Genomic DNA, 11,740 nt, shown 5'->3' with positions numbered 1-11,740 from the left:
GGGCCCATAGGCCAATGGGGAGAGAGGCTGATGGTGGACATAAGCCAGGAGAGCACAACCTGAGACAGTAATGATGGCAGAAGGGCTCAGTGTTAGGGAGGGGATGGTCAGACAGAGCCAGGGAGCACCAATGGCATCTCACGTGTCCCAGAACCTTCTGACGCAGTGCATGAGACGGGCAGGGGAGCATCCCCCATCCTCTGGAGTCACCAGATGACCTGTGACAATATCTTACAGCGTTGGGAAGGCAGCAGAGGCTGGCGTTTTGGGATCTTCTCAGATCTAGCTTCTGTTTCTAGCCACCTGAGAGCTCAGTGACTTTGGGCTTACCCTCAGTTTGTATAAATGGGCCTCGGTGTATCTGTAAAATGGGTTTTTAGTGTTAGTGCCTCCCTCTAGGGTTGCAGCGAGCGAGCGTGAGAGGAAATAATAACCGTGTGAAAACACTTAGCACATAGAAGGTGCTCAAAGCGTGGTGCTTGATTATAATAATAAGTACAGCAGCTGGGAAGCCCAGATCCCTGTGGAAAGAAAAAGTATTGGAGTTCCCGTGAGAGGAGGGCTGAGAAGGGGTGGGGTGGGGCATTTAGGGAGCTGGGTGGAGGGAGCAACAAAGCCGGCCTCCGCTGTGGCCTGGCCTCCAGGACAGAGGCTGTCGCGGTGCCGCCTCCCTTTGCTGCCTCTGCCGCTGGGCGCACGTCGGGAGGCGCAGGTGTTCTGCGCGACCGGTGCGTCTCCATCCCTCACGGCCGGAGCCGCCGCCCCAGCTCCCTTCCGTGGTCCGCCCCGCGTCCTCCCCTAACCCTGGGTCTGGACCGGGGAGCCGTGGGGCCGGGAAAGTTTGAGTCACGGTTCGGGGAGCGGAGGAGGCGGGCCCGTGACCCTGAACGGGGTGGGCTCTAGGACCCGCCTCCAGCTCCCAGCAGGGGGACCCTGCGGCGAGCTCCTGTCCGCAGCGCACCGGCCGCGGCCCCACGGAGCGAGGCGCAGCGCTGCAGCCGCACGCTGGGCGGCCGCCGAGCGCACGGGACGGTCGCGCTCTCCACGATCTGCGCCTCCACCGCCGCTGCTGAAGCCAGTGGGCCGCGCTCAGCATGGTGCCCCGGGCGCTGCTCCCGTGGCTGCTGCTGGCTGTCTCCGCGGCGGCGGCGGCGGACGGCGCGCCCGGGACCGCGCTGTCCCCGACCACGGGGGACGCGACCCTGGCCATCGTCTTCGACGTAACCGGCTCCATGTGGGACGACCTGATGCAGGTGATGGATGGCGCCTCGCGTATTCTGGAGCGCAGCCTGAGTCACCACCGCCAGGCCATCGCCAATTACGCGCTGGTGCCCTTCCACGATCCAGGTAGCGTTTCCGCTGGTGCCCTTCCACCACCTAGGTTGCGACTCCGTGACTCCGTACGGTGCCCTGGAACGGCGCTTACCTGCCCGCCCACTCGCGATTGCAACACCGGCGCACCTGGACGCCCCCCGCGCTGCGTGGCGGCGGGGCGGGCGGGGGCGCCTCCTCCACACATACCCGCTGCGGCACCCCGGGCACCTGGGGCAGCCCTTGCAGCCCTCTCTTCCTTCCCTGGGAACCTGCTGACCCCTCTCCCGCGCTTTCTGTCTTGCAAAGTCAGGCGAGTGACAGAGAACTGGGGGACCCTGCGTTCATTCTTCATTCGCTGCGTAGCCACCTCCTGGCTGTGCTAATTCGGCAGGTGGTCAAACCTTTCTGAGCCTCAGTTTCCCCGTATATGAAATGCGGTGAGAGAACTGCCTCCAAAACTTGCTGAGACGCTGAAATAAGGCACCGCGTGACCGGAGCCTGGCGCGCGATGAGCCTTTGCGGGGTTCGCGTATTTACTTTGTGTTAATTCTTAGAATTCGCTCTCAGCGCGGGTTTCAGAGGCCTGAGGAGCCCTCAGAGGCCGGTGAACTCACCTGCTGTATCTTGCCCCCTTTACTTGTTTTCTCAGGTAAAACAGCAGCTCCAGGGCCGGAGAGCCAGGTCGCCTCCACCGCCCTGTGCTCACAGCCTGGCACCCACCCCCAACACCTGGTCTCCTACAGCCCCTAACTTTCAGCTCAGTGTTAGGGACATGCCTTTGAAAAGGGTCCCCGGGAGACCCCACTGTGGGGAGTTGCAGGAAAAACCGCTGTGGAGAATGATTCTCAGCCTCCGAGTTAACAGCACTGCTTTTTCTCCAGCATTTAATAGAAAAATTCAGACTTCTAGCACAATGGGGGTGGGGAGAGGGAGTACGTGGAACACCTGCCTGCCCACCTCCTAGATCCTACGATTAATATTTTACTGTTTGCTTTATCACATCTCACCATCTACCCACCTTTTTATATAGAAGGATAACTCTATAAAGCCAAAAAAAAAAAAAAAGGCAGATTCCTTGCAAAATTGTTCTGTCAAGTGTTCTTGTGCTGAGAAATTACTCGGTGGCCCAGGGCTATACAAGCTAGCCAGCCCTTTTTGAAGAATTTGCCTTTTTTAAATCACAACATATTACAGATATTGGAGAAATGGGCAATGGTGCTCAGGCTGAGTGTGGGGCCCCCCTCAGCTTCCAGGAGTCCTGGGTTCCCTAGCGTCCTGAAGCCGAAAGCCCTGAGCCAGGGATCTAGAGTGACATTTCCGGGAACATCAAAAAGACAGCTCCCACCGCAGGTCAGGGGGCAGCAAGGTTGGGGGAGTTGTGAGGATGTGAGGTGTGTCCTAGGCTTCGTTCAGCTCAGACACAGGTCATACTCCCCCCCCCCCATGCTCTTTCTGGAGTCCATGTTCTTGGACTTCCAATGACGTCACTTTGAGAGGTTACAGATAATGTCCACCCCCTTCTCTTACAGTTGGAGAAACTGAGGCTCAGGACCTGGATGGGACTTAGCCAAGGCCACCTGCCAGGGTGATGTAATTTGTCTCTAAAACGCTTGGCTGCGGTTGCAGGGCAGGATAGCAGCCTGTTGGAACCAGACCTCGTGTCCTGGGGCCCAGGCTGGGGCTCCCGAAGGCTGTCCTCACCGCCTTCTCTCTGACCATCGGCTTCCCCAAGCCCGCTGTCCAGCCCCAACCTCTCCCATCCTCTCCGGATCCTCTCTGGGTGCTGAGCGGGTGCACCATCCCCCAGCCTTCCCTCCGTCCTCTTTGAAGCAGGAAACCCAAGCCTCCTCCCCTGTCCCCCAAACCACCCTCCCTACAGATACCCCCAGGTCTAGGCCTGGGGGTGGGGACCTCAGCGTTCACTGAGCCCCTGCTGTGTGCACAGCCCTGTGAGGCTACCAGGTGAAGGAGGCAGGGTTCACACCAAGGAGCCAGCAGCCTGCTGGAGACAGGACAGGCTGAGAGTGCAAAGTGGAAAGTGTCACATGCTGACTCAGGTGCCAGCTCCTGACTTTCCGTCAGCAAGGGAAGGGACTCCCCCAGGGGCTCTCCGAGGGAGCCTGAGTAATGTCTGTCAGCTTCTGTGCACATCCCTGGCCGATGCTAGGTGCTGGGGTCACAGCGAGCTTCCTGAGCCTGCTGGGTGCTGGCTGACATGTAGGGGCAGGTGTGTGTGGGAGCCCCGGTGTAGGAGGGGTGAAATGGGAACGTAGGGGGAGGCCAGCTCTGTCTGGGCTATGACTTGGGGACTGAGGATTTGGAGCACTTAGATTTCCTTCTATGGGCTGTGAGCAGCTGCTGGAGGGTTCTGAGCAGGGATTGGCTCTGTGGCTTAGATTTTCCTGTGTCTTTTGAATCAGCCAATGGAATCCCTTTGGTGGAAGAGGAGCTTGAGAACCTGGGGTTTAGCTGGTGGGACAGGCCCCCCAGGGCGGCATGCCTGGAGGGCCTTCTTAAAGGAAACCCCTGTCCTCACCCCCCCCCCCCCCACCTAGGACCCATCTTTTCAGGGCAAATATCAGTGGTTCCGGACTGCACTCACTTGGAGATAAAACAGGACCTGTCCTTTGGAAAGACTTTTAAAAATACTTAAATGAAAGAAGAAGTGGAATGTTCCCTAACTACAGAGTTAGAATTTTGCTAATGATTTCATTTTGGCTGAAAACTTAAGATTGTTTGCGGTTTTTCTCTATTAAAATATTGTAAAAGGCACTCTCATGGGTAAATCTTTTTCTGCATCTTTGACTGGTGTTTTGTAGGATTGAGTTTCTATAAGTGGAATTCTCAGGACATTTTTAACACACGGAGTGGGTGGGCGACTCTTCAAATTGTTTTTGCAGACTGTTCTGGGAGTTGAAACTTCGACCAGACGCATCTGAGGGGCCATCTCAGAGACGTTGTCCCTAATGTTGGGGATTAGGATAAAAACATTTTTTCCCTAATTCAAAAGAATGGAAAATGTTATCTTCTTGTTTTCATAGCTAGTGAGGTTCACTAGGTTTCTAAGTGTCACAAAATTGTTCGGGGTCTGAGTTTCTTCTTTTGTACATTGTGAGTTCCTTTGCTCCTTTCTCCAGTGGGGTTTTAGTGGTTTTCTTATCAGTCAGCATGTGGACTTTGATATCAATGATATTAACTGGTTTTGGTTATATGGTTAGTGTTTTTCCTGGTTGTTGGCTTTTTAGTATTATTGTTCATCATTCCTGATGTTCTGAAGTTTTAAGTATTTATGCTTTAAGTTTTAAATGTCATGAAATCTGCTGACTTTTTCCTTTTGTAATTTCTTTACTTTCACGCTTAGAAAAAAAAAATTTTTTTTTAATCACAATATCAGTTGGGTACATATTTTAGGTTTTCTCATTTGTTTTTTTATTTTTCTTGTATTTAATTCTTTAACCTGGAATTTAAAATGTCAATGCATGGTGTGGGAAGTAATAAAACATTTCTTTTTGAATGGGAAAATTAATTGGTCAGATACACTTTGTTGAATAATCCTTTCTTTGTCATTTATTTACATCCTGCCTGTATCCCAGATTACTTTCTCTGTTAGGAATTTATCTGGGCTTTCCATTCCGCCCCATGACATGATGGGTCTTCTGCCGGGAGCATGTTATACTCATTATCTGGCTTTATCAGATCTGCTAATAGGGCAAACCCTTCCTTGTGTTCCTTTTTCTCAACCCCCCCCTCCCATTTTATTTGAGATATTGACATATTGACTGTTGGACTTGTTCAAGGTGTCCAGGTGTTGACTTGCAGGCTTATAAAATCACAAAGTGATTATCACCATAGTGTTAGCTAACGCCTCCATCCCGTCGCATAATGACCGTGTCTTTTCTCTGGGGAGGACGTTTAAGATCTACCGTCTTGGCAACAGGCGAGTATATGGCACAGTGTCATTAGCCAGAGTCACCATGCTGTACGTTAGATCCACGGGACTTAGCCACTTTATCATTGGCAGTGTGTGCCCTTTGACTAACATCTGTCCATCTCTCCCGTGGCTGTTTCCATGAGTTCAGCTTTCCAGTTTCCACAGGTAAGTGAGATCACACAGTCTTTCTCTGCCTGCCTGTCTCACTTAGCATGCTGCCGTCCGAGTTGTCGCAAACTGTAGGGTTTCCTTCCTTCGCCTGGCTTCCTCCATTCACTGGTTGAGGGTGTAAAAATTTAGTAAACTTTAAATTTTAGAACAGCTCTAGATTTATACAATGATTGCTAAGACAGTACAGAAAGTTTCCATATACCCCATAGCCAGTTTTCCCTGTTATTAACATCTGACCTTATTATAGTACATCTATCACAATTAAAAGACCGATACAGCTGTTTTTTATTAACTAAAGTTCATTCTTTTATTCACATTTCTTCAGTTTTTCCTTTAGGTCGTTTTTCTGTCCCAGGATCCCATGCAGGGTCCCACGTCACATTTAGTTGTCATGTCCTCTTAGGCTGCCTTTGGTTGTGACAGTCTCTCAGAGGTTTTGATGACCTGGACGGTTTTGACCAGTATTGCGCTGATATTCTGTCCCTCAGTTGTGATCAGTCTGATGTGTTTCTCTGGCTAGACTGGGTAAGGGGACAAAGGCCAGAGAGGAAGAAGGCCATTCAACACGTCAAGTCAAGGGCACATGTTGCTAATATGACTTATCACTGTTGATGTTGACTTTGATCACCTGGCTGAGGTCATCAGGTGTCTCTACTGTGAAGTGTCCTCTTTGGAAGAAAGTCACTGTGGGCAGCCCCTACGTGAGCAGGGAGTTGGGCCCCACTTATTGAGGGCAGAGTATCTGTATAAATCATTCAGCATCCTTCCATATGAGGGACTTGTCTCTTTTCTCATTTATTTATTTATTCAATCATATATATATGATATATTGATATATATATGTATATATATCATATATATAATCAGTATGGATCATGGATATTTATTTTATACTTTGGGCTATTATCTAGTACTACTTTATTTATTTAATTGCTCAAAAATTTTCAACTGTGGTCACGGGAAGCTTTTTCCGTTGGCTCCCGTGTGCCTCTGTTAATCACCCCCTTGTATATTTTCTTAAGCACTTTCTTGCTGGCGCGACGAGTTGCTTCAGAAGCATCTTATAAATGTCCTGCCCTGTCCTGGAATTAGCACTTTCTCCAAGGCGCCCTGGTGCCTTTTATTAAAGAATGGTGCTAGAACCTAGGATCTGAGTGCCAGGCGTGCTCTTTGCTTCTAGGTGTGTCCTTGGGTCTAGAACCTTGGCTGACAGAGCCAGGAGATGCAGGTCGTGTAGCTAACCTGGGTCTCTAGCTGTATTTATAGGTATTTCTATGTGTAACCGTCTGTGTCCCTGTTAAGCTGAACATGATGAGATCATACCGGCTCTAATTTATTACTCTCTGGATCATTCTAACCTCCTCCCCTTTCTTATCTCTAACCTTCCATCCCAACAGTGACAAACTTGGCTCCCACCCCGGCCATTCATTCACTTGATTGCTCCCTCCTCGCACACATGTGTGGTGGTTTTAGCATTGTTAGCTCACACCACGTGGGAAACAACTTTACTACAGTGGGGTACAGTTCTTTGACTTTTAGTCTTAAGGGGCCTCATGTCCAGAGTGACTGAAGCCAGTTCTTATTTATATTATTTTCGTTCATCTTCTTCACGTGCAAAATATTCTTGAACATTTCTTCTTTCCAGTGAAAAATAGAAAAACTCAATCAACTTCCCGAAAAATCGGACCGTGATTTTGCTTGGAATTGTCTTAAATCTTGATTGCAGAAAAAAATGATCATTTTTAAAGAATTTCAATTGTTTCCATCAAGGACACATGCCGCTTCCTTTGTTCACAGATTTACTTCCTTTAGTAAAGATTTAAAGGTTTTTTTTTTCTCTTTCCACCCATTTCTTTTAAAAAAATCATTTCTAAATATTTTGTTACTATTTTGACCAGGAATTTGGTTTCCATTACATTTTTTGCAAATGAGTATTGCTCGTACGTTGGAAAGCAGTTCATTCTCATATATTTATTTTGCTTCCAACTTTCTTACTGAAGTTTTTTTTTTTCTTAAAACTGGTTCTATTTTTTATCTCTGTGTGTGTGTGTGTGTGTGTGTGTGTGTGTGTGTGTGTGTATGTGTGTAATGTCTTGGGTTTCCTAGGTTGACAAGCACAGCCTGTCCAAATTATAACGCTGTCTCCGCTTTTCCCGTCGAAGATTTCCCTTGTTTGACATGTGTCGTGGTGTTCACCAGCTGGACCTCGCAGGACACAACTGGACAATGGCGGTGGCGGCAGCCACGCTCGTCCTGCTGGGATCACACCCTGCCGTGTGACGTTGGCTCTTGTGTGTGATTTCCTTCGTCAGGTGACGGAGATGTTTTCCTTCCTAATTTGCTAAAGGTGTAAAGCAAAACAAAAACTCCCCCAAAACAGAAAAAAAACAACAACAACAGCCCAGCCGGGGATGGATGGGTGCTGACGTTTAGCCAGTGACTCCCTGGCTGTGCTGAGGTGGTCTCCTGTTGACTTACTGCTGGGTCCCTTGTTTCGAACTCTTTCCACATCCCTGGCGTGAGCCCTGCCGGGTCGTGGTGGATGCTCCTGTGAGACTCCGCTGGGTCCCTTGTTTCGAACTCTTTCCACATCCCTGGCGTGAGCCCTGCCGGGTCGTGGTGGATGCTCCTGTGAGACTCCGCTGGGTTCCTTGTTTCGAACTCTTTCCACATCCCTGGCGTGAGCCCTGCCGGGTCGTGGTGGATGCTCCTGTGAGACTCTGCTGGGTCCCTTGTTTCGAACTCTTTCCACATCCCTGGCGTGAGCCCTGCCGGGTCGTGGTGGATGCTCCTGTGAGACTCCGCTGGGTCCCTTGTTTCGAACTCTTTCCACATCCCTGGCGTGAGCCCTGCCGGGTCGTGGTGGATGCTCCTGTGAGACTCCGCTGGGTTCCTTGTTTCGAACTCTTTCCACATCCCTGGCGTGAGCCCTGCCGGGTCGTGGTGGATGCTCCTGTGAGACTCCGCTGGGTTCTGTTGGCCCGCCTCTCCTTGAGGCATTGTGCATCTCATTTCAGTATGTGTGACCAGCAAGCGAGAGTCTCCCTGTGTGTTCTTTGTGGTTTTGGTATCAGGGCTTCGCTCTTTCAGCAAATAGCTTAAATGATTGTTTCCTCCCACATTTGCAAAATGATGGAATTGTCTTAAATCTCAGACCCCTGCAAGAGGGTCTGAGGGCCCGAAGGACATGCTTGTAAAATCTGCTAATTCTACTCTCAAGAGATGCAAACGCTTTTAATACACTGCTCACAAGAATTAGGGGATATTTCAAAATGAAGCGATTAAAAAAAAAGAAGCATTTGATTTTTTTTTTTTTTAAATTAAACAAGAACATCAGAGAAGCAAAGGACAAGTCAAAGAAAGTTGTTCGATTGTGCACATGAGATGCAAAACCAACATTTATCTCATTGGTGAAAATGCATTAAACAAAAGGCTGAAAGTCCTGGAGTATCTGCATGTTCCCTGATCCACCTACTTTTTGTGAGTAATTTTGTGTCCCTCCAGACTGTGTGTGTAATTCTCTCATGTACATGTATATCTATTTTTCCAGTTTTTTATGTTAGAGAGAATGGATTTTCCTGTGCATACTGTTTGCAGCTTGCTTTCCCCCTCAGGGGCTCTATCATAGATCTCTTTCCCTGGCAGGACATAGAGACCTTAACGACTACAGAAGGGTGCTCAATTTATCTTAATCTTATGTTGACTTATCCTGCCATTCCCATATTGTGGCAGATGGGTTGCTTTCAATTTCTTTACGATAAGCACATACACATTTGCCGACAGATCTGTAGGACGGGGCCCCAGAAAGGCAATTGATCACTTTCAATTTTGATAGATATCACACCAGACTATCCCCCACAAACATGCTGTACCTTCCTGCCCTCCTGCCAACAGCGTATGAGACTGCATTTTCCCCACACCCGTGCTGCCAGCAGGGGACACCCCTCCTCCCTTTTTGGCTAATTGGATAGGTGAGCAATGGCGACCCGTTTCAATTTGCACGTTTGATTGTGGGTGAGTTTGCGCATCTTCCCTGGGTCCGCTTTCCTCGGTGGTTTTAATCAGTCGGGGGCGTGGACGCAGGCGGGCAGAGCGAGCCTGTTCATTCAGTTTGCAGAATTGCTGTGCGCGGGGGCGGCTGGGCCTCCGGCTGCGTGCTCTGCTGTGTGCGCATGCGCGTGTACGCACTGTGACATTGCTGTTAACCAGGCTCTCATCGTGAAATAGACACAATTGTTCTTGCTCTGACGAGGAAACTCCGGGCCCTCGGCCTTCTATCCTTGGAGGCTGGGAAGTCTGAGCTGCGAGCTGGGTTAGGCAGGTCCCTGTCGTTGATGACAGCTCATCAGAGGGCGACATTCCTGCCTGGGCTCTCCGGGCATGAGTCTGTGCAGGGCAGGGGGCGAGGAGAGGCAGGCGGGGTGCCTTTGAGAGGAGCACGGAGGTCAGGACGCGGAGGGTCTGAGGGCGGACGCTGCCCGGAGGAGCCGTGTGGGCTGGGTGTGTCAGTTCGACTTTACAGCGTGCGTCCAGTCCAAAGGGATTCCCCGACAGAGTCATTATTGACTCACTCCGTATTCAATTCTTGAGGGATCACCTTGGGCCAGGCAGGTGCCGGCTCACCATGGCTCCTGCCGTGCAGCCAGGCCCCCAGCCAAGGGGCAAGTCCATCATCACAGTGTGGTCCCTCTTACAAAGAGGCCCAGGCTGCTCTGCGAGGTGGAGGGACAGGAGTGACGTTTGAGTTGAGGTGGAGAATGGCTGGGATGGGTGGGAGAGGGTCCAAACAGGGTGGGGAGGCGGGGAGGCGGGCAGGGGGAACAGCAGAAACAGTGGCTCAGAGGCCGGCAAGCTTGTGGATCCCCAACTACGCCTTGAAGACGGGGCGGGGTGGCTGATGTGGCCGCTCTGGGCGGAGCCAGAATCCGCACGCAAGGTGTCAGGTGAGACCTTCCTGGGGAGGCCCTTCAAGATTCGGGGTGCTGGACCCCTGGACACCAAGGAGGAGGCTGAGGAGGAAGGTTCTGGGCTGTTTGGCTCTCTGGACGGAGCCACTGCCCCAGCCGTTTCCTGTCCCCGCCGTGTCTGTCATTCAGAGGTGTCCTCAAGGGACTCGCCCAGACCTGGGCGCAGGAACTGTCGGCATTCTAGAAGTCTGGACTTTATTTTCTCCAGTCCCGGGCTTAGAAACGGGAGGATGGGTCCGAAGAGAGGATGCAGTTTGCCCACAATGGTGCCAGGTTGTAGTGTCCTTTCTGGGGCCACTGCAACTGGGAGGGGCTGCCATCTCCAGGGTCAGCCCCAGACTGAAGCCTCACTTTTGAGAAGGAGGGAGGAAGGGAACACCCCAGGAAGAGTCCTTGAAATGAGGTCTTTCTGAGATTGGACCCCTACTGCCTGGCTGTGGCCTTGACTGACTCCATCGGGATGCACGAGGCTGGGCGAGGGGTTAGAGCACCCCCTGGGTGAAGGGCTGGGCCCTTCTGCCCACGCGTGCTCCTCACATGTCCCACAGGTGCCACACCCTCCCCTTGTTGAGTGGAAAAAATCTGCCTATGAAGAGAAAATTCCAAGCCAGGCTTCTGGGGCTCATCTGCTCGAGGCTCGGCACCAGTGGACTCTGGTCACGGGTCTGATTCTCCCTGTGGCTGGCGGGCTCTGCTCTGAGGGAATGCACGCCACATCTGCCCAGCTGTTTGGCACGTGACAACCTTTAGTCACGAACTTCCTCCCGCTGCCGGGTCGGGGGGATGAGGGCCTGAGGAATGGGTTCCAGGCGGCCGCCGCTTCCTGGGTGGTTGAGAGCTCGGGTCTGGGGTCAGACGAATCCAGGCTGGAATCCTATCTCTGCTGCTTCCCTTCTGTAAGACCTTGGGCAGGTCATTGTACCTCCAGGGGCCACAGATGCGCATGGAAAAAATGGGGATGATAAATAGTAGACTTCATAGGTCGCTGTAGGTTTTTGTTTTTTTTTTAGTTGAATGGATGGCAAGTGCATAGAAAAGAACCTGGTGCTTAGTGAATTTTTATTTTTTATTATTTTTATTTTTCTGAAGCTGGAAACAGGGAGAAACAGTCAGACAGACTCCCGCATGCGCCCGACCGGGATCCACCCGGCACGCCCACCAGGGGCGAAGCTCTGCCCACCAGGGGGCGATGCTCTGCCCCTCCGGGGTGTCGCTCTGCCGCGACCAGAGCCACTCCAGCGCCTGGGGCAGAGGCCAAGGAGCCATCCCCAGCGCCCGGGCCATCTTTGCTCCAATGGAGCCTTGGCTGCGGGAGGGGAAGAGAGAGACAGAGAGGAAGGGAGGGGTGGAGAAGCAA

At 51.4% G+C, this 11,740-nt stretch overlaps 1 protein-coding gene across 2 annotated transcripts in view; it reads left to right on the top strand.

The window, feature by feature from the left end:
* Nucleotides 1-989: 989 nt before the first annotated feature.
* The window catches only part of HMCN2 (hemicentin 2), a 150,407-nt gene continuing 139,656 nt past the window's right edge, over nt 990-11,740 (top strand). For both annotated transcript variants that reach the window (XM_066366902.1, XM_066366900.1), the window contains exon 1: nt 990-1,347. In XM_066366902.1, the coding sequence (XP_066222999.1) occupies nt 1,095-1,347 (253 nt within the window). In that variant the 5' untranslated portion in view covers nt 990-1,094. The remainder of the gene's footprint in view (nt 1,348-11,740) is intronic.

Source organism: Saccopteryx leptura, chromosome 2 (assembly GCF_036850995.1).
Source record: "Saccopteryx leptura isolate mSacLep1 chromosome 2, mSacLep1_pri_phased_curated, whole genome shotgun sequence".
In the NCBI taxonomy this organism is placed as follows: domain Eukaryota; kingdom Metazoa; phylum Chordata; class Mammalia; order Chiroptera; family Emballonuridae; genus Saccopteryx; species Saccopteryx leptura.
This window is presented reverse-complemented; position numbering and strand designations above follow the sequence as displayed.